Source organism: Phacochoerus africanus, chromosome 3, assembly GCF_016906955.1.
Source record: "Phacochoerus africanus isolate WHEZ1 chromosome 3, ROS_Pafr_v1, whole genome shotgun sequence".
NCBI lineage: Eukaryota > Metazoa > Chordata > Mammalia > Artiodactyla > Suidae > Phacochoerus > Phacochoerus africanus.
Window position 1 is genome coordinate 66,927,196 of NC_062546.1, and position 24,089 is coordinate 66,951,284.

Consider the following 24,089-nt stretch of genomic DNA (forward strand, 5'->3'; position numbering starts at 1 on the left):
TGTAAATAAGTTTGTGTCAAATTTCAGATTCCACATATAATTGATATTATATTTATCTTTCTCTGGCTTTCTTCACTTAGTATGATAATCTCTAGGTCCATCATTTGATATATATTTACTGAGCCTATTAAGAGAAAAACATAAAAAAAAAAAACCACGTTACAAAGAACAGAGGACTATACTTCCTAGAAGCAAAAAGAAAGTCTTAGGGAGAGTGAAGGCTTTCAAACATTTCACTGAGTTAAGGAAAGAGGAAAGACCCATCAAAACTCAGCTCACAAGCCCTCTGTCTTCTAAGTTCCAGTCACCTCAACTCACCTTTTCTCCTCCCACAGCCAGGCGGGACTATCCAATGGAAGGGGCGCTGCGGAAGCCTACTGTGCGCGTGCGCAGCGTTGGTTCGAGGATCCTGCCCATCGATGCGCTCGGAAGCAACTCCTTCAGTCTGCTCGCTGCCTGCGTACGCTTACCCCGCCGCCGTCGCGCCGCCATTTTGAAGACGGGAAGCGTAGAGCTCTGGGACAGCTGGAGGCAGCGGTGGTGGTGACTGGTACGGATTGTTTCCACCCGCGTTATCCTCTCCAAATTCGCCAGTCTTCGTGCCACAGCTTTCAGTGTTGCCCCTATTCCGAGAGGCCTCCTGTCGCTGTCCCCAGTCATCCTGTCGTCCTGTCTTTAGGACTTCTTTTGCTTTCTCATCCCTCGGCGCTGCTCGAACCTTCGCTTAGAGCTGTGGTCAGGCCTGTGTTAAAAAACCTACTTGGAGCCTCAGGACCCTATCCCGGTGGACGGCTCCACGTTCCCCACACTTGCTTAGAGCTGTGGTCAGGCCTGTGTTAAAATACCTACTTGGAACCTCAGGATTCCGTACTGGTGGACGGTCTCTCACTCTGTATCCCATCTAGTCGGAGTTGTGTTCTGCGGACACAAACCGGGCTGAGAATTGCACGGCCTCCTCTGGACCGTGGTCTGTGCACTATAGGGGCTGGGGACGAATCCTGGCTTCCTTGGGGGACGGGGAGAGCTTGCACTTCGGTGCTTTTGATGGTGGAGGGACACAGGCAGTGGTGAACGTTACCCGAGCCATCTGTTAGAGCTGAATCCGTCACCGGCCTGTTTTGTTTTGTCCTTTCCCAGGAATAACTTTACGAAAGGAAAGATAATTTGCGTCTGCCCTTTCCGCCAGAAATGGCCAATGTGAGTAAATCAGTCTCTTAAGCACCAGTATGGTAATGAAATAGTTTGGGAACTTGCTAGGAAATGGAAGGGTTTACTTATAATGATACTGGTGGCATAATGTTACTCATGCTTAGTGTATCAAAAATGTTAAGCAAAGGGTGTGCAGTTAGGTTCATATGCTTTGAAGGTAGTTTGAATACAAACTTCTCAATACAGGTGTATTTATTCTACAGATTCGTTTTTAGAAAAAAATTCGGTACCAGCATCCTTTCAACATTTTTAAAAGCCATTTCAGTAAATATTTAGAATCTGTTTTAAGACGTTTTCTGTTTCTTTGGTTAGGTCAACTGAAGGTTTTGTAGCAGTTTCAGTGCAGGAAATAACGTTACAAATACTACAAAATGAGACTAAGAGATACTATTCCTATAGACCAGATATATTTATTAACTTTAACTGTCCAGTGATTACTCAGACACATCCTACCATAAGGAGTTCATATAGTAGAGGACATAAGACATGTGAAAACAGTTACAATAAAAATAGAAACTTTTTTTTAAGCTACCCAAAGGTACAGTGCAGATTCAGAACACAGTATCTATGTAGGGTTTGGGTTCACTTAATCAGAGAAGCATTTAATTTGAGTTTTGAAAGATGGGTGAGATTTAGATAATCTGAGGTTTGGGTGGGCAGAACAGCAGGAATATTCAGTGACACCCTCCCCTCTTTCCAAAAATCGGTAACTCAGGTCTGTTTTCCTTAATGTAAGATAAAAGATAAAGAGATAGTGGGAAATGAGGTTGGATTGTGGATCCAAACAAACTCAGTAATTTGGACTTTATTCCTTAAATGTTGGTGACTTAATTAGAGCTACGTGTTAAGAAGACTAATATGACAACAATTAACAGGGATAGTATTCCTGTAATTGAACATGATATATTAAGTAATAGTGTAAGGATGAGACTATAGGGCCAAATCATAAAAGTAGACCACAAGTCTGGCCCATGTTTTAAGATGAATTTTTACCTAGGCATAATCATAGGAAGGGAATGTTGTAAAAGAATGGTGTTCTACTCTCAAAGGAGAGTATTAATTAAGGTAGGATGCTAATATTTAACCTGGCTTTATTTTGATTTGAATGAATAAATTACTTCAGTAGGGCATTTTGAAAAATACTTTTATAAATCCTTTATTGTTAGAAGTTTACATAAAATAATAAATGTACTTTTAAAAATTTGTGTTAGTTTATATGCATTGTAAATGCTGAATGGATGTTAGTAATGAAATATGCACATGTGTGTGTCCTCAACAATTTAGTTAGCATACATAACAAGGGTCAGAAATGTCCATGCTTTAGAGGCTAAACAGGTAAATTAAGACACTTTGGTGGGGACTTGTACAAACTGAAATACTCATTTCCAGTATAAAGGGAGAAACCTTTCCTTAGTGATGTGTGGCCAACTAAATGTCACTTGGGAATGTGAGTCCAGTGCTGCCAGATCTTCAGAGTTTTTAAGAACAGCCAAAATCTGGGTCTTTTGTGTGAAATATCACAGTTGCTCATTGAGAATTATCATTTTTGTCTCTTCAAGCAGGTTAGGAACATACCCAAGGGAGGATGCTTAAATTTTCAGGTGGGCAGAATGCTCTGGAAATAGGCATTGCATTTTGGAGACTTAAAAAGGAGGTTCTGTTTATCCAAATCTTGAAGAAAGAGTTGGAATTTTTCAGGCCTAGGAGGAGAGGGAAAAAGAATATTTTAGCAGAAAAAATCTTATGGCAATATTAAAGAAAGAGAAATATGGGAAATGTTGGGTAGATGTTTTTATGTGACTAAGGAGTAGAGTAAGACAAAGGAAGATAAAATTAGTAAATAAGTAGTTAGAGAGGTAAAAAGCCCAGTTAGGATGTTTTCTTATGTTTAAGATGAGAAATACAATCAGAATTCGTGTGTTGGATTTCAAGATACTATGTGAAAGGGAAAAAGAATGATTCTAAAGTTTCCAAGGGCTAGACTATTTCAAAATCCTGGTAAATCACTTTCATACCACTTCTCTGATCCCACTCCAGTCCATTCTCTACAAGGCCTGTAGTGGTACATTCCTTAAAACTTCCTCCTTGCCTACAGATTAAAATTCTGATTTATTACCTTGACGTAACAGGCCCTTTACTGTCTGCGTCAAGTATAAACTGCCTCTTACAGTTGCTCACAAGTTAACTTTGGAGCCTGTTTTTCACCACACTACCTTATACCCACCTTCAGTGGACTTTTTCCATTCTTCTGAATACATTCTTTATGACTCCATACATTTGTTCCTGGAAGTCAGTCACTGAAATGCCCCTTTCCTCAGAAAATTTATGTTATTTCTTCAAAACAAGTATATTCTACATGAAAAGTTTTTCATATTCCTTCAAAGATCTCTTAATTGTTCAAATCTTTTAATAGCATTTCAACAATGATGTGATATTTGTTCTTATATTTTTTCCACTAAGAGCAAATTTTTTTTTAATGTAAAGGACCAGATAGCATATATTTTAGGCTCTGTAGGCCATAGAGTCTTTACGCAACTACTTAACTGCCCTTACTACATAAAAACAGCCATAGGCAATACATAAATATTATTTATTTGTGTGGCAGTGGTTTGCCAACCTCTGCATTAAGTTGTTCTGACCCAAATGTTTTGATTTAAAGGTTACACATGAAAGATGGTTACATATTCATCCATCGTAACTGAGCTCAGAATCTAGGGAATGAACATAGAAGCAGAAAATGTATCACAAGGGGGTACATGAAGGTGCTAAAATGGAGGAAAGTGGACATTGCCATAAAACCAAGAGAAAAGATGGCATAGGAGATAATTAGTACCATTTATAGCAGTAAGCGAAGAGTTAGAAAGTAAATAGGTTTTGGTCCTAGTAGAGGTTTGAAAGTTATTTTGAGAATAAAAGAATCTAGTTGCTAAATAGGGCAACTTTTACAGGTTTTCATTCTGTGTGTCACTCTTCATTCTGGCCTTTGTTGGAAAAGCCATATATTTTTACCCAAAGTAACTTAATGTTTTTTTTTTTTTAATAATCATGTTTATTTTTAAAATTGTAAACACACGGTGCTTATCATATGGTAGGTGCTCAATAATAGTAGAATAAATGTCAGTTTTAAAAGATACACTGCAGTATGAGTATTTGCCAGAGATTGTCTGTGTTAGTATAACATTTATATCCAGAATAATTTTGCTTTCTGTGTCATTCTTAGGTGCTCTGTAACAGAGCCAGATTGGTTTCCTATCTGCCAGGATTTTGCTCTTTAGTTAAAAAGGTTGTCAATCCAAGAGCCTTTTCAACTGCAGGATCTTCAGGTTCTGATGAGTCTCATGTGGCCACTGCACCTCCAGATATATGTAAGTAAAAGTTACTATTACTTAACTTATAACTGTTTCATAACATTTTGAGCTGTGTTTCTGGTAATATTTCCTCTTGAGCTTTCACTGATTTTCTAATTTTGAGTTTATCCTGTTCAAAATGAAATCAGAACTAAATATTTGTATCAGAAAGCTACAATATGAAAAAAATGAATATTTTTAAAACTTTATTTTCTTGAACTTTAGTTTCTTTCTAATTATCTTCAAACACTGTCCTCCCTGAAACAAATCTTCCTTTGATCCTATTAAACTGTGTTACTACTTCTTGCCATTCTTTGCTGAATAACTTACATGTAGCTGGCACTTTTTACTATGCACATGTATATTCACTGCAAGTCTGATTTTTTTAGTTCATTTTGCACACCACTATCATATTAATCATTCTGAAATACTTTAATCATGTCACCTGCTTAATAAGGCTTTGTTATCTCCCACTGCTTTCGGTAGCAGTTACTAAACTATCCTCAAGCTATAAGTCATTGTTCAAAGTCTAAAAAAAAAAAATTCTGTGATAAGTTTGAGAAATGTTTTATATCATACAATCCTGTGGAGTTTTGGAGGTTTATAATGTACACTAAAATATTAAGGGAGGGCTTTTGGAAACCTTACCTAATATATCTAAAGAGATTTGCCATGGAATCCTTTTTTCATGTAAAGCATTACTTAGTAATGTAAGTTCACTTGGGTATGCAAAGCCTTCCCTGGTTTTCTTGCCCCCATTTTCTAATTCCATCTCTGATTATGCTCCAGTTTTTGTAATTTGAAGGCTAAACATATATGTACTTTACATGAAAGATTTTTCACTCAGTATATGTAACGGGTTTATATTGTGAATATACAGCCAGCCCTCCCTATCCATGGGTTCTGAATCCTCAGATTCAGCCAACCAGGGGTTGAATCCTTGGGGGAAAAAAGTCCAGGAAGTGCCGAAAAGCAAAACTTGAATTTGCCAAACACCAGCAGCTACTTAAGTGTCATTTACATTGTATTCAACATTGTAGGTAATCTGGAGATGATTTAAAGTATATGGGAGGATGTATATAGGTTTCTGTAGGTTACGTATATGACCCTTGAACAATATGGGTTTCAATTTCTCAGGGCCACTCATACGCAGGTTTTTTACAATAATAAATAACTACAGTACTACACAATTCTCAGTTCACTGAATCCGAGGATATATAGCTAACTATACAGAGAACTGACTGTAAATTATACTCAGATTTCTACTGCACATAGGGTCGGTGTCCCTAACCCCTGAGTTGTACAAAAGTCAACTGAACAGTGCCCTCTTACATACAGGTCTTGAGCATATGCAGATTTTGGTATCTGTGGGGGCATAGGAGCCAGTCCCCTGTGAATACCTAGGGACAGCTATATGAAGAATTTTTGTAAATCTAGGAGTTCCCTGGTGGTCTAGTGGTTAGGACTCAGCACTGTCACTGCTGTGGCCCAGGTTCAGTCCCTGGTCTGGGAACTGAGATCCCACATCAAAAAACTGCACGCCACAGCCAAAAAGAAAAGAAAAGAATCCACTATTAACATGGGATATTTATTTAAAGAGACAGATCTGCATAGTCTTTAAAAGCTGTGTTACTCAAAAATAGCTGATAAACTTTAGCTCGTGCACTGACTCTAGTCAATCATTAGTGACTCTCTGGAGCATTGTTACTCAATAAGATCTTCAGTGTAGCAGAGCGTGGTATAGCATCAGCGTCATCTGGGACTTATTAGAAACCATATATTTCGAGCTCCACTCCAGACTTAGTAAATCAGAACCTGCCTTTTGAGAAGATCTCAGATGATTTTTAAATGCTTAAAAGTTTGAAATGTACTGGGCTAGTGTTGGGGTTGAGAATTATGTGACTGTATCTGGGTTCAGTGGGAAAAATTTCTATGATGGGTGATATCTGTCATAGGTATGGAGGAGGGATATGGTGGTACTTGGGGGCATCCATTTTCAGTCACTCAGTTCTGGCCAAGTATTTATAAATATTATTACCAACTGAGGTCTCCAGTAGTCATCCCTTCCTTTCTCTAAACAAAACCCCTACTCTGAGTATTTATTTGTTTGATTTTCTAATTTATTCTTTCCAGATCTTTTTGAATTTTTCACATTAGAAGTTTAAGTGAATAAAGTAATGTGTAATATTCTTCTCTAAGTATTTCATTCATATTAACTCATATGGCTAATAAACAGTAGGTATTATGTTACATTGGTTCATACAAGATTTTTTTCCCAGTCTATTAAGGTTTTGTGCTTCCAGGTAACACTAGCTGAATATCCCTCCCCAAAGATATCCACTATTAAGTTTGGTATATGTCCTTTCAGATCTTTTTTTCTGTATTTAAAAACATAAAAATAAGGGTGTACAATAAATGTCATGTATGCTATTCTTTGACATAGCTTTTTCTTTTAATGTAACATGTCCTAGACTTCATTCACTATCAGTAAATATTTACCGTATTCTTTTTAATGACTCTCAAGCATTACAGAGCATGGATTACAGTACTTTATTGAATTCTTTTCCTAATAATGGACTTACGTATGAGCTGACAGCTGGTTACTTTGATTAGTATTTTGGAAATGACATGAAACTAATTTATGTTAAGACAGGAGAGCAAACTTTGAAGATCTTTTGGTTAGGTAAAAATTACCTGATTGGAAAAAGAGCATTATTTCAGTCAACAGTGCACTTAACTAGTAAATAAAAAATTATTCATTTTGTTCTTCCTCTTCAGGCTCTCGAACAGTATGGCCGGATGAAACTATGGGACCATTTGGGCCTCAGGATCAGAGATTCCAGCTTCCTGGAAACATAGGTTTTGATTGTCACCTCAATGGGACCACATCACAGAAGAAAAGCCAGGTTCATAGAACTTTACCTGATATTCTAGCAGAACCTTTATCAAGTGAAAGACATGAGTTTGTAATGGCACAGTATGTGAATGAATTTCAGGTAAGTGGTTGATATCACTTATTCTGTTTTTCTAATTATTAATGCTGTATTAATTTCTGATAACTGTGAGCAAGTTACTTTCATTAAAAGAGTAAAAAAAATCTATTTAATTCCAGTATATTCAAAAACAACATATATAGCTTTTAAAAACTTGGCATTGACTTATACACAGCTTTTGCTATATAATTTTTTCACTTAACTTTACATTGCAGTCTCTTGGGTAATTAAATAATTCTTTCAAAAATACATTTTTAAATAACCTTTTATTTCAAATATATATAATTTAATTTTATGTTACTGGAAGTTTAGGTTCTCTGCTTTTCACTTTTATAAATCAAAATTATAATTTATATATGGAACAAATTCCAACTAGTTTTATATTCCTCTAACCATTTAAAAACAGATACAGGAGTTCCCGTCGTGGTACAGTGGTTAATGAATCCAACTAGGAACCATGAGGTTATGGGTTCAATCCCTGGCCTTGCTCAGTGGGTTAAGGATCCGGCATTGCCGTGAGCTGTGGTGTGGGTTGCAGACTCGGCTCAGATCCCTTGTTGCTGTGGCTCTGGTGTAGGCCGATGGCTACAGCTCCCGATTAGACCCCTAGCCTGGGAATCTCCATATGCTGTGAAAGTGGCCCTAGAAAAGGAAAAAAAAAAAAAAAGATACAGTAACCTAAAGAGGAAAAGTTTTTTTTTTCCTTTTTATGGCTTTTTGTGGCTATTCCCAGGCTCGGGGTCAAATCAGAGCTGCAGCTAGGCTTATGCCACAGCCAAGACAACACTGGATCTGAACCGCATCTGCAATCTACACTACAGCTTGTGGCAACACTGGATCTTTAACCTACTGAGCGATGCCTGGGAATCAGCCGACATCCTTACAGAGACTGTTGGGTCCTTAACCCCCTGATCCCCCACAGGAACTCCCAAAGAGACTTTCTTTTTCATCTTTTTAGAGCCGCACCTGTGGCATATATATGGACGTTCTCAGGCTAGGGGTGGAATTGGAGCTGCAGCTGCCTCCCTATGTCATAGCCACAGCAACATGGTATCCAAGCTGTTTCTGCACCACAGCTTGGGGCAACACCGAATCCATAACCCACTGAGGGAGGTCAGGCATCAAACCCACATCCTCACAGGTACTAGTTGGTTTCTTAACCCACTGAGCTACAATGGGAACTCCAAAACTTTTTTAAAAAACAATTTCTGAGGTTTTTTTAAAATAAGTTTTTTAAACTGGTACTGCATAATGAATTTTTTAAATGAGTCTTAAGACTAATATTGCATCATTGCTTAAACAAAGTTACATGCAACTCAGAGTTTCTGTCAAACTGCTGATCCTTATCATTTTTCATATTTCTACATAGTTTCAGACTGAGGGTTTTTTTTTTGGGTTTTTTTGGTTTTTTTTTTTTTTTTTTTTTTGCTTTTTAGGGCCGCACCTGCCACATATGGAGGTTCCCAGGCTAGGGGTTGAATCAGAGCTGCAGCCGCTGGCCTATGCCACAGCAACAGCAACGCCAGATCTGAGCCACATCTGCAACCTACACCACAGCTCATAGCAACGCCAGATCCTTAACCCACTGAGCAAGGCTAGAGATCAAACCCGCATCCTTGTCGGGTTTGTTAACCACTGAACCACGAAGGGAACTCCCAGGCTGAGATTTTGATCAAAGCTATATTATTGAAAGCAACAGCCCCTCATAATTATGGGTTATATCAGATAATGTAACACTGAGACATAGTTGACCTCCCCTGACTTTTAACCTCAGATAATTCCTCCTCAGTCTTCTTGGCTCTTCCTCTGTCTACCAATTATGTGTTTCTTAAATGTCTCTGTTCTTTATTTTATCATTTTATTTGCTTCCTGGTCACTTATGTCCTTGGCTTTCTCCACAGGCTACATTTTCATATTTCCTAGTTTATTATTTCTATTTCTGACATTTCTAGTCTATATCGCTATCTGCCTCCCAAACATCTTTATCTGAATGTCTCAGAAGTTCCCAAATTTTACATGTCTAATACTGAATTAGTCCTTTTTCTCTCAAAACTTGTCCTTACTATGTTGTCAGTATTATGAATGACTTAGTCATCTTCCCACTGTCCCAAAAGTAAAAATTTACAACTCCTTTCTTCATCATGTTCCCATAAATAGAGACAGAATTGCATTGCTTCCGTCTTTGAAAATAGCTCTTAAATTATTGTCCTTTCAATTCTCAATTGCTGCCAAAGTTCAAGTCCTCCTTATCTTACCTTAGTTCTTAGAGGTATTTTAGTAGGATAGACTAGGGAGATAGGATAGATCTCTAGTCAAGATTACCTTTGCCGTTTATTTAATTTCATGACCTTAAGAAAGTTACTTAATCTTTCAGAAAAGAGCCTCTGTTTCTTTATGTGTAAAATGAGTATAATAATAATCCTGACCCACAAAGTTTCTATGAAGATTAAATGTGAAAATGTATGTACTTAATTCACTGATCAATAAATGTTTGTTGTTACTAGTCCGTTGCCTGCTCCTCCTCATTACCATATATTCTCCACAGTAATACTATCATTAGCTTTTTATAGATACCTTGATATTCCTCATTGCTTTTAAACTAATGTCGAAAATTTCTTCATGTGGCATAAATGGCTTTTCACGGTTTTGATCCCTTATCTTTCTTTCTCACCTTATTTCCCACTACTTCCTTCTCTTTCTGCATTCTAATCACAGTTGTTTTAATTACACCATTCTCTTTGACTGTTGCAAGCCTTTGCACTGTAATTATCTCTTGCTGAATTTTTTTTCTTCTGAATTCTTAATCTATTAAGATTAATAGATTAATTAATATGTGGCTCAAATATGATTTCAACCTTTTCCTGACTTCTCCCAGCAAAGCAAGATTCTTCTCTATCTATACCTCCAGAAAACTTGCTTCATAACTCTATAGCACTTTTCATATTGATTGCATTGGTTTATTTTTCTTCTACTAACTTTTATATACTAAGAGTGAAGACTGGATTTTTTTACCATTGTAGTGCCTGCCCCTGTCATAATGTCAGATGTATAAAGGCACCCAGTAAATTTCAGTTGAATAAAAGCTTCTAACTCTTCCTGTAGGAGAAGCTGTAGATTTAATTGTGTTGCTTTGTAAGTTAGTGTCTTTATCCCCATTTTATAATTACAGAACAAAAGAAAGGATAATTATATAGGACAAAATATCAGAAGAGGTAACACTGTAAGATGCAAACTTATTCATATTAAGTCTTAGAATATCAGTATATTTATATGCTCCTTTTTTAATTCAGCATTTTTTTAGGATTTTCAAATCTGACATCACAGAAAAAATTTTGAGTGTGTTAGCAAATACTGTTACTCCATCACCAGTTAGATCAGGATTATTTAAAAACAAAAAAACACACTTTGTAGGGAAAAACAGGTTCATAACAGGCAGGATATTTTCTTTGAATTCCAGATTTTGTTTACTTATATATCATATTCCCCTTAGAATAATGATGCACCTGTTGAGCAAGAAATTAACAGTGCAGAAACCTACTTTGAAAGTGCCAAAGTAGAGTGTGCAATCCAGACATGTCCAGAATTGCTGCGAAAAGGTATGTTGCACTTTATGTGTTTTAACAATAGTGTATGTTAGATAATGTCACTGATCTTTTAATGTGTTGAGTAATATACTCCATAGAAATTGTAATGGCTTGTCACTTGATTTTTTTTATCTTTTGTCTTCTTAGGGCCGCATCCGCGGCATATGGAGGTTCCCAGGCTAGGGGTCTAATTGGAGTTGTAGCCGTCGACCTATGCCACAGCCACAGCAATGCCAGATTCTTAACCCACTGAGCAAGGCCAGGGATTGAACCCGCAACCTCATGGTTCCTAGTAAGATTCATTTCCGCTGCGCCACGACAGGAACTCTCACTTAATGTTTTAACATGTCTGGCTGAAAGTGATGACTGCATGGCCAAGATAAAGGCTTTCAAATGTTCCCTGACCTCTGCCATTAGATAGGAAAGGTAGATTTTTTAATAACTTTTTTCCTAAGTCTTTCCCTGAGGTTATCCCACTCCTGGGTGATTATTACTACAGGTATAACTTCATGACCTAATACACAAGAAAAATGTTAATAATAAACTTATTTCTTTAATTACAAGACCAACAACATGTAACCCAACTTACTCTTCAGAATTATTGACAGTATGTCTTAGTTCTTCCAACAAGAAGTAAACCAAAACTAAATTCATTTCATCCTTTTCAAAAATAATATGCATTTATAAACCTAATTTGGTACCATAATAATTTAACATAATCACTTTCCTGAAGTATAGTATGCACTTTTTGTTTAATTAACTTTTTCTGGAGTTATATTCTTATTTCATTTTTAGATTTTGAATCACTGTTTCCAGAGGTAGCCACCAACAAACTAATGATCCTGACTGTAACTCAGAAAACTAAGAATGATATGACTGTTTGGAGTGAGGAGGTAGAAAATGAAAGAGAAATGCTCTTAGAAAAGGTAATTGTTTCAACTGCTGATAATTTAATGTTGTCTTATTTAAATATCAGTGAACCAGTATTTTAAAATGATGGCTATCTTTTCTAGCCTTTATTAATTCTTTGCTAGTGTATTTCAGTATTAAAGAACTTACATGTTTTCTGAGAGTAAAAATGTTTTTGTTTTAGTATCTTTTAAAAACTTAAGAGTTCTCTAGTAGGCTAGTTGGTTAAGGATCCAGTGTTGTCACTGCTATGGCTCAGGTCACTTCTGTGGTGTGGGTTTGATCCTTTGCCCAGGAACTCTGCATGCTGTGGGAGTGGCCAAAAAAAAAAAAATTAAAAAGTAAAGCTTAGATTCTAAGTACCTCCTCAGATTTTTTTAGAATTGATTTCTATTTTAGGAAACTTGGAAATATAGTAAACAACAAAAAAGTAAAATTAACTCTCTGTACCCATCTCTGTCCTTCTCTCTGATCTCTCCCTCCATATCTCTTTCTCTCTCTCTCTCTCTTTCTCCCTCTCTCAAGCATATCAAGTAAAAAGTTAAAATTACCTCAGCCTTCTTCAAAGAGTTAACAATGCACAATGCAATAGTAATGTAATAATTCTAAGACCCACATTTTCCCCATGCTTTGCTTTTAACTAGAAGATAATGTTTTGACACCTTTCCATAGCGTTATCCATAGATTATATTTCATTCTTTGTAAAATCTTCAAATTATTACATTACATTGGCAAACCATAATTTTTTTTAATTATTTAAATTTTTATTAGTCATGGGTGAGTTGAAAATCAGACTTTTACTGTTACAGGCAGTGACTATATTTGTACATATCTTTTTTATGCACATACTTGTATCTACATATTCCTAAATAGGGAATTGCTGAATCAAGAGTATATTCATTTTAATGATGGACACTGTCAGTTTGCCCACGAAAAGATTGTCAGAGAAATGATGAGTGGTAAATTAAAGTCTTATACTTAAAATTTATATAATTATCTGAGTTTGATGTTGAGTTATATCAATTTCTTTGTCTATAAGATAGAAAGGAATATTTCTGTTTTGTCTGTATGACAGGTTAAGATTAGCTGACTTAGCTACTATAGTTGAAAAAATTCTCTTTACGGAAATTCTTTTTATTTATATACATGCAGAATAATATTTGAAAATATTTTATATTTTCTTTAGGGTTGGATTATGATTCTCTTCATTTATAAAAGTATTATTTACATACTCAACAGAGTATTTTATGATAAAGACTTCACACTTTAATCTTCTCATATAGTTTTGCTAATAAATTCCATGTAGTAATAATCATGAGCAAGTTATATGCTAGTTAACAGAAATTACAGAGCGGCATAAGACATTGTCTCTGATTTTTTTTGTTGTTGTCTTTTTTTTTTTTTTTTTTGGTCTTTTTGGGGCCGCACCCACAGCATGTGGAGGTTCCCAGGCTAGGGGTCTAATCGGAGCTGTTGCTGCGGGTCTGCATCTGCGACCTACACCACAGCTCACAGCAATGCCAGATCCTTAATGCACTGAGCGAGGCCAGGGATTGAACCCACAACCTCATGGTTCCTAGTCAGATTCATTTCCCCTGTGCCATGACAGGAACTCCATCTCTGATTTTTTTAAAAGATCTGAATTTGGAGAGGTGAAATTTAAATATACAATAACCCAATGAGCATTTTCTATTTATATATTAAGACATGATTAATAAATATATTTATTATCACTATCATTTCAATAATAGAGAGCTCATTCTCAAATATGCATTACAACAGTAGTCCTACTTTTTGATCTATTCAAGATTCTGAGCCTCATTTGACACTAATCTCAGTATACTTATAAGTTAGTTTTCTGTAACCAATTTCAGGGTTTTGAAATGGCAACACACTTTATCATGTGACTTTTAATTTTATATTGACTAAAGCTATTTTCTTTTTTATGAAAGAAGAAACATGTTTTTCCATTTTAGATATATTAGTGGGTTTTTTTTAGAACCACAGATTGCTTACTATCCAAGGAGATATTTTATCTTTTACAGTTTAAGTCTGTCTTAGTTTTTTCCAGCAGATGTCAGTGTTCGCTATTGAGCAGAAATCTTTGAGAGAAACTTACACTGGTTCTTTTTGTGGTTATTTGGGATTCTCTTAGATAACTTTTACAAACCTTTAAATGTATTGTTTGTTCACCCAATAGTTCTTGTAAATGGCACATCCTTTCATGACTTTTCTGGACCATATTCAGTTTTCATATTTTAAAGAATTATGAGGATTAATGACATACAGCAATAAGTGTAAATATTAGACATCAAGATAACCTAAAGAATACAGTATTATCTAAATGTGGGGTTTGTTTGTTTACAAGAAAGGCATACCTTGGAGATACTACAATTTTGGTTTAGACTAACATAAAACAAATATTGCAATAAAGTGAGTCTTTTTGACTCAGCGAGGATTTTTTGGTTCCCCAGTGTATATAAAAGTTATGTTTATACTATACTATGGCCTATTAAGAGTCATAGTAGTAAAACACCAGTAAAGATCACTGATTACAGATCATCATAGCAAATATAATAATGAATGAAAAAGTTTGAAATATTGAGAGAATTACTAAAATGTGACCCAGAGACACAAAGTGAGCAAATGCTATTGGAAAAATAGTGCTAGTAGACTTGTTGGCCACATGGTTACCAGAATCCTTCAATATGTTAAGACCACATTATCTGCAGAGTGCAGTAAAGCCCCACAAAATGAGATATGCCTGTATTTGGAGAAAATAGGTTAGCTTGTGTTGTATATTTCTATAGCAGGGATCAGCAAACTTTTTCTGTAAAGAGCTAGATGGTAAAATTTTAAGTTTTGTAAGTCATAAGGTCTCAGCTACTCAGTTCTACCTTTGTATTATTAAGGAAACTGTAGACAGTGTATAAATGAACTGGCATGGCTGCATTCCAGTAAAACTGTGTTTCTACAGACAGATTTGGCCTGCAAGCTGTCACTTGCTAACCCCTTATTTAGATTATGCCTGAGACTTAGACTTTTGAGGATCTCAGCTAAAGGCCAGAGGTAGTCAGTGAGGTCTCATCACTCTGAATGGGCCAGAACTCATGTTAGCCAGCACTGCATAACCCCTGATATCTCATTCAGCTCTCAGCCTCTAGCTGACACTCTCTGCTAGACCTCAAGGAATCATACCTTGTATGTCCACAGCTCAGTCCTTGGCTACTTACCCAGGACATGTTGCTCTGCAGACTACTTGGGAACCTCATTTGTGCATCTCTCTTTGCCAGTACCCTACCCCATAAATTCCAGGTGATTCAACAGACCGGAACTCTTGCCTTCTTTTTCTGCCTCAGCTCAGTCACTCCTCAAACACTATCACTTTGCTTGGGCTCCACTTCTTTGTCATGCAACCAGAAAAGTGTGTCCCCAGCCAGAAGGCTGCAGCATATGTAAAGATCACCTTATTTGTTTCCTTTCTCTCAAGATTACACTTTTGTCTGACTGTTGTTTTGTGTCTAAAAATAGTCGCCTCATGTACTTAAGTCAGTTTTACAGTTTTCAGCAGGTGGCGGGTTTTATACCTGTTACTCTGTTGTGGCTGGAAGTGGAACTATGCCCTAGTTTTTAAACATTTATGGTCTGTCTTTTTTAAAAAAAAACATTCTAATCTGGTTCTACTATTCATTACTAGCCTTTTTCATTGCATAGACTTCTGATAAAGCTAATAAAGATGACATAGGAATTAAGATAGTAAGACCAAGATTTTGTATAGGTTATACATGCACATGGTCTGTAATGTTTATTTACTGTATAAAAGATACAGAGGGATGTATAGTGAAAAGTAAGTATGCCGTCCAGACCTGCACTTAATCTATCCATTTAGCCTATCTTTATGTGCCTTCTCAGAAATATTTAATGACTATATCAGGGGATAGATGTGTCTTTGAAGGACACACAGACACGTACATGTATAGAAACTTTCATTCGAATTAATGGTTCAGATCTTTTCATTATGAACATTTTGTTTTCCTTACTTTATTTCTAGTATCTCCATAATGATACAAAATAGCAAGTATGGTTTATAATCCATGACAAATATGGGAGTTAGTAGCACAAGAAATAATCTAGAATAAAAAATTACAATTTAGACTTTTTAAAAGAAAGTATTATGTGAACCATTAATCTTTTGGAATGATGAAAATAACTTAGGACTTTATAATAGTCTTAATTTGACATTAGTTTCAATTTTTTATTAATCTTGTGTTATCTGGAGCAAAAGTTAATTATTTAAAAATTTATTGAAAAATAAAAGTCTATAGTCATGCTATCTTGAGCATATCCTTTGTCTTTTTCTATGCAGTTCATCAACGGTGCTAAAGAAATCTGCTATGCTCTTCGAGCGGAAGGCTATTGGGCTGACTTTATTGACCCATCATCTGGTTTGGCAGTGAGTAATTAGTAAATACATTTTTGGAGTTCCCATTGTGGCTCAGAGGATTAAGAACCCAACTAGTATCCATGAGGATACAGGTTCAGTCCTTGCCCTTACTCAGTGAGTTAAGGATCCGGCATTGCCATGAGCTGCACTGTAGGTCACAGACATGGCTCAGATCTGGCATTGCTGTGACAGTGATGTAGGCCGGCAGCTGCAGCTGTGATTCTACCCCTAGCCTGGGAACTTCCGTATGCCACAGGCACAGCCCTAAAAAGACAAAAATAAATAAATAAATAAATACATTTTGAAATACAATGTGAAGTAGGAATGGTTTTTATTATAAAATTGTTTGCAATTAGAACCTTGGTACAAATATATTACTTAGGACGTTTCGAAAACCTCACAATTTTATTTAAAGAATTACCAAGAGGCAGTTGCCTTCACAACTTTGAGAACCTCTAGCATAGCTAAGCTTCTCCATCACTTTAAATGTATTTTATTAAAAATAATTTTAAAATGTATTATTTTCCATCCTCACTAATAGGTATTATTTGAATTACATTGAATTAGTGTGTTAACTTTTCATTAGATAAAAATTAGAGATCAATAGTTTTATTGAGGAAGAAATAGTTATTTTTAAAATTAAGAAAATATAAATGGTAAAGAAATATTTAGAAAAGTAACTTTTTGGAAATTAACATTTATAAAGTTATACTTTAAAGAAAATAACTAAAACCACTGTTGTGGTCACATAGTAAATTCTATGTGTATATTTTAGTTACATATAATAATAATTTTTTTAAACTTTAAGATAGGAGTATAAACTTTTTTTTTCAAAGTCAAGATTTAGTGAGTACTCAGACATGGAGAGCAAACTTGTAGTTGCCAAGGGGATGAGGAAGGGAATGGGATGGACTGGGAGTTGAGGTTTTGTAGATGCAAACTGTTACATTTAAGTGGGTAGGCAATGAGGTCCTATATGGCACAGGGAGCTATATCCAATCACTTGTGATAGAACACGATAGAAGATAATATGAGAAAAAGAATGTGTGTGTGTGTATATATATATATGTGCATGTATGTATAATGAGGTCACTTTGCTGTACAGCAGAAATTGGCAGAACATTGTAAATCAGCTATAATAAAGTTTTTTAAAGAAAGATTTGAGTACTAAAAATGAAAAACTTACTCTGGACTTCAGTTTCAGTATCTTAAAAATTATGAAGGCGAACCATAGATGATTGCCTAAAGTTTGTTTCATCTTTAAAGATCATGTGATGTTACACCTTTGGTTCTAGATAACAGGCAGTCTGCTAGATCCTTCACTTCACATTTCCAGAATGCACCTGTATTGAGGGGAGAGGAGCTATTAGGGTAGTTAGTGACCTTTTTATTTCTTACTTGATTTTTTAAACTTTTGGTGTGTTAAAATAGATCTTCGTTCACGTTTACGTAAAACTTATTCCTTCATTATCTTCCTTTCTAATGAAAGTATGACTTTTTATTTCTTTCAGTTTTTTGGACCATATACAAACAACACTCTTTTTGAGACAGATGAACGCTATCGACATTTAGGATTCTCCGTTGATGATCTTGGCTGCTGTAAAGTGATTCGTCACAGTCTCTGGGGTACCCACGTGGTTGTAGGAAGTATCTTCACTAATGCAACACCGGACAGCCATATTATGAAGAAATTAAGTGGAAACTAGCAGTAATGTCAACTTATTTGCTCTACTATTTGTATGTAACAATTTGGGATGATCTATAAACATTGGCAAAAACATTCAGTTTTTAAAATTTACTTGTAGGTATTTCAACATTTATGAATTTACACTTTTGGCAGGTGGTTTGTGATCTTTTAAATTTCACATTGTTCATTCATTAAGCACATACTAAGCACATCCACATTGTACCTAATGTGGTAATTAACATGTAACCAGGGTATCATCTCTTATTATTTCTCCCCTTTATTGGAAAAAAAACCCTCAGTTTTAATTATTTTTCTCCAAAAATAAATCATACATTTGGTTCTGATAATATGCCTTTTTCATTGCAATATTTTAAAAATACAGCTTTTAAGATTCTTAAGAAACTACAGTATTAATCTTTTTGAAGTTTTTTTTAAATAAATGCAATGATAAGTCTGAATTGTATAGATTAAACTTTTGTTAACTTTTTTCTTTATTACCTGTCACATGTCCTAGTATCAGTCTCAGTTTTGCTTTGAAATAATGTTTGTGCGGGAAAGAATAAGGATAATAATACATTTTTACATGTAAAAGAGCATGAATCTCATCTTTAAACATACTAAAAGTAATTCTTAACTCCTAGGTTGAGACATAAATGTAGTTTATTCTCAGGCAAAATTATACCTCAGCTGCTAAGTCATATTTCTCAATTTTACCAATAGATGGAAACTGCAGTGCTTTACAGAATTGCCTCATGTGGGACAGAGCTGTTTTCACAGCATTTTAAACTTAGCATCATCTTTGATTTGTGTGTCTTTTGTCTATAGAAATAGAGATCTGAAAAGAACAAGTAACTTCCACCAAATGAATTAATTGAAATTGACTTTTCTGTATTTTTTGATTAAATGCCTGTTTTTTAAATGAATACATGGAGATGACCAACTTTTTAATTTAGTTTACAACTTTATTTAAACTGCTTAATTAATGTGTAGCTCAATAATAAGTGTTGTTTATGATTGGAATAAGAGCTACAATGTTTTCCTTCACTATGAAGATGATGAAAAAGTGGTTTCCATAGAATTTTGAAAAAAAATTTGTTGAAGTATATATGCTCAATAAATTTTCACCTATGTAAGGAGCACCCATATCAAGATGGAATATTACTGGCATCCCACAAGCCCATCCCCCTCCCTTTCAGACATTTCTCCTTAATTGCCCCCTTCCATGAGTAGCCACTCTTCTGATTTTATGCAGTATAAATTGGTTTTGCTTGTTTTGATGCTTTTTATATATGAGACCATATATAGTATGTTCACTCTGGCTTCTTTCACTCAGCAATGTGAGAATCACCCTTACTGTGCCTAATTATAGATTGCCTGTTTGTATAGCTCTGCCTTCTCAGTGATTCTGAATTGGGACAGTTTTGCCCCTCAGGGGAAATTTGGCAGTATCTGGAGATATTTTTGATTGTTATAACTTGGGGTGGGGGAGTGTTTAAGGCATCCAGTAGCTACAGGCCAGAGATGTTTGTTACTCAACATGCTACAGTGCAAAGGTCAGCTTCCCCCCCCCCCCCAAAAAAAAAAAAGGCTGTCCTTTATTTGGTCCACCACCTTGCACCAGTTGTTGTTTCACAAGCATACATATTGCTTATTCAGGCTTTTCCTACCTTGTACCTTTCTTTGAGCCTTTTTCCATGAAATTTCAACATTTGCTTTAAGTCTAAAGTACCATCTACTGGTTGAAAAGGATACTTCCTCCCTTTAGGTGGTTCTGGCTATGGATTGTATTGTATGAGCGGTAGGTACATGGGGTGGAGAGCTTATTTTATCCTGTTGTATTCCAACAGGATTTACAGAAACAGAGCATAGAAAGCAGTAACTGCCGGTTAAATTTTTTTTCCTTGAAATGTTATGACAAAATTTAGGTTTGGGAAATACAATCCAAGAGATTCTTAGTAATAGAAAATAGTTAAGTATTATGTATTGCAGTAAGAAAACATTACACAGATCAGTTTTGTTATATTCATTTGATTAGGACCCCATAAAAAATTGGTAAAATTATAGCTGAAGCATAAATTTGCTTCCTTTTAAAGGCTGAGCCATTGAATTTGATTTTAGATCTGTCACTGAAAAATATGTTTTTATCGTAAAAATCTCTATTTTAACAAGAACTTAGGAATTATTGTATAGTAGATAAAAGGGGAAACATAGGAGCATACATCAGCTCACACAGCTAGTATTAAGACTGTCCTGAAAATTGGCTGTGGTTTTTATGTAAGAGACTCTTCATGGTCATTATCAAGAAGATTTATTAAGCAATTAAAAATATCAAAGAGTCACAGAATCTAACTTTTAGGTTAACTAATACTGCTGCCCCATTTTATAAACTGAGTTCATTCCATTGAACTCTACATGCTCTGGATTTCTTTGAAAATGTACTGAAAAGTGTATCTAAAAATTCAATTATATATGCTACACTTCACACAGTTCTCTGGCTTCAGGTTCAAAACTCAGTTCTTTCTTGCAACATCAATATAATCCTTACATTTGGACAAAATTCTGCCTTTAATTCCAATTCTGTTTCCTCTTCTTATGACTGGTTCTCTTGTTGCTCCAAAGCAGAATTTATCTGCCTTGGCATTTTGAACCAGATAATTCTTTGTTTTGGGAGATGTCATGTGGGGTATAGGATGTTTAGCAGCATCCTTGGCCTCCATTCTCCAGATGCCAATAGCAGCCCCTCGTCATGACAGAAAATATCTCCAAAAAGTGCCATATTTCTTCTGGGGAGCAAGATGTTTATCTAAAAGAAATTTGACCAGGTATCCTATATTTTATCTGACAATATCCTATCCCCAATTGAGAACCACTGATTAAACATACCTTCTAACTCGTCATTTCTCTACTTCATCTGTACATTTGATTCAAGTGTTGAATTAAGCAGACTAATGATTTGGCCCCCACATCCACAGATTGTTTTATTATTCTAAAGAGGCTTGGGTATCTTTTTTTTTTTTTTTTGGTAAGTTTCCCAGATGATTCAGATGTACAGTTAGGATTAAAACCATTAAGTCTGTTTTGAAACCCAGTAGGAGAGATTTAAAGGCACATCTGAAGAAATAAGAGCAGGTGACAAAAAGACAAAAAATAATATCAGGATATGATCATGGATTTAATAAGGAGATAAAGGAAGTAAAAATGAAGTCCCTAATGTTCTGCATTAAGAGTGACCTGATCAGGCTCAAATAAATTCAAGGAGTCTTCCTCTATGAAGCCTTTGCTAGCTATTCCATTCTTCACTGATCTTTCCTTTGCCTTCATTTGTAGAACTTGGTTTATGCCACATCATTTAGTACCTGATACTTGTACATAATTATTTTCTATCTTTTGTTGTCTTGGTTCCCTCCATACCTGAAAAGTAGCCATTCAATTCCCTAGTAAATTTAAACACCGCACTAAACATGCAGTAGTAACCTTCATTCTCATCTCATCACTAGCCAGGAGATTTTAACTTTTTCATAAGTTTTCTTTGCCCTGCCTTCTTTGTGTCAATAGAATATGTGTAAGCTATAACTTAATTGTCCAGAATATTCAAATTCAGGCTTTAAGCATTTGCCTTCCAATCATATTGGAGTTATATAATCATTTAAAAACCATGTTGCTGTTATAAAACTAATAAGACAAATGGCACTGACAATAGACCAATAAGAAGAAACAAAGCAGCCATGTACATGAGTGGTGGCTTCGTTTATGACAAAGGTGACACTGCAGTGAGAAAAAGAATGATCTTTTGAATATATATTGCTGTATCAACTGGATATTCATTTAGGAAAAGAATGTATTTTTGCTTCTACCTTACACTACATACAAAAATCACTTCCAAGTGGGTTGCAAATCTAAATGAAAGATTAAACAAAGCCTTTGGGGGGGGGAGATCTTTGTGACCCTGGAGTAGGCAAGGATTTTTTTAAAAAGACAGGACACAACACTAATCATACAAGGAGAAAATTATGTCGTATTAGAATTAAGAATGTAATCATCAAAAAACATCATGAAGAAGACAACCAACAGAACTGTATATACATACATATACACAATAATCCAGATTATATATGTGTAACATGTATTATATAAAGAGTTGTTTTCAAAATATATAAAGAATTCCTAAAATCAGTAAGCAAAAAATAAACATTTGCAGAAAGCTGTCCAAATGGCCAGTAAACATGAAAAGGTGCTCTGCTTCATTAATCATCAGAAATGCAAATTAAACCCACAATACCACACCACTGCATGTGCCCAGAATGGCTCAAATGAAGTGGCACCGATGTAGAGCAAATCCAACTATTGTTGACAGGAAATGTAATAGTATAAACATTTCAGAGAACTGGTGGTTCAAAAGCTTAGTATACCCTGCCTAGGACCTAGCATTTCAACTCTGAGCTATAGATCCAGCAGAAATACACACATCTGTTCACCAAAAGACATGCACTCATGAAAGTCTATACCAGCACTATAAGAGCCAAAAGTAGGACTCTGCTCAAATGCCCAAAAGCAACAAAGAGGATATGTCAATTGTGGCATATTCACATAGTGAGATATACAATAATGAAAATGAATGTTTTATGATAGCTGCAACAAAATGAAGACTCTACTAATAAGTGAAATAAGACAGACACCAAAGGGTACATACTGCATATAAATTCCACTCAATGAAGTACAAAACCAAAACTGCTGCTATAGAGGCCAGGGTGGTGCTTACCCTTGTGAGGGGAAGGGTAGTGTCTGGAAAGAAGGAGAAGGGGGCTTCTGGGGTGTTAGTCATGTTCTTTTTTTTTAGTTTGGGCACAAATTTTTTAAAATACAATCTACTTTTAAAATAGTGGTAAAAGCTATTTAAAGCTAACAGGTACCATAAAAAGCCCCTTAAAGTTGAATTCACTTTTAAAGAACGTAGTTAAAATTTGTAGTTAACTCAGAAATTTTGAAACAAGACTATGGTTTTTCTTTTTAAATGCTTAGATATAATTTCACCTGTATATTAATTCTTAGGTTAAACCAAGAATCAAGTTTTTAAAGCATTTCACTTTCCTTATAATTGTATTAGACATTTTAATAACATGATCAGTTTTGCCAAGGGCTTAATGAGTTTCCCAAGAACCGGAGTTCCTGTCGTGGTGCAGCAGAAACGAATCCGACTAGGAACCATGAGGTTGCAGGTTTGATCCCTGGCCTTGCCCAGTGGGTTAAGGATCTGGTGTTGCTGTGAGCTGTGGCATAGGTCAAAGACGCAGCTCTAATCCTGAGTTGCGAGTTGCTGTGGCTCTGGCGTAGGCAAGCAGCTACAGTTCTGATTGGACCCCTAGCCTGGGAACCTCCACATGCCACGGGTTTGGCCCTAAAAAGACAAGAGAAAAAAAGTTTTGCAAGAACCTCTTAATCTTTGGATAGTTAAATCATTCTCTTTTAGAGTTTATAACATTCAGTCTTCTTTGTAGATTTTCTCCTTTAGTTATTAATTGATCTAAACATTGTTTTATCATATTTGATTATTTCATGAAATATTTCATTTTTGTCACATTTGTAATTTTACTATAGTATATTTACATGAAATGCCAGTCATTAAATTTGCTTCCTTAAAATGAAGACAAACCGAACAGATATGGTTGCAGTGCTATAGTCTGCTTTGATTTTACTGTTCTATGTAAAAAAAGAGGCATTAATTTTACTTTGTGTAAGATTCGCTAAGAGAATTGCAAACTAACTACATTTTTTAAACATACAAATACCTACTAGAGTTGAAAAGCATACAAACTTTGAGCTCCTAAAAAATCAGCACTTGCAGGGCTAAACCTCTGATTCATCATCATTTTTTAATGACAGGTTTTTACCTGTGAATGTTCATGGTACTGTTTATTG

General features: G+C 35.4%; 1 protein-coding gene and 1 non-coding gene across 2 annotated transcripts; both read left to right on the forward strand.

The window, feature by feature from the left end:
- Nucleotides 1–444: 444 nt before the first annotated feature.
- On the forward strand, nt 445–18,517 carry MMADHC (metabolism of cobalamin associated D). Its single transcript, XM_047771958.1, has 8 exons — nt 445–550; nt 1,138–1,197; nt 4,430–4,574; nt 7,335–7,552; nt 11,040–11,145; nt 11,929–12,059; nt 16,409–16,495; nt 17,998–18,517. Exons 2-8 carry the CDS (start codon nt 1,189–1,191, stop codon nt 18,190–18,192), a joined length of 891 nt encoding a protein of 296 aa, XP_047627914.1. The 5' UTR covers nt 445–550; nt 1,138–1,188; the 3' UTR covers nt 18,193–18,517.
- TRNAD-GUC (transfer RNA aspartic acid (anticodon GUC)) lies at nt 5,998–6,069 on the forward strand. The gene has a single exon. It is a non-coding gene; the product is annotated as a tRNA-Asp (tRNA).
- Nucleotides 18,518–24,089: the final 5,572 nt, after the last annotated feature.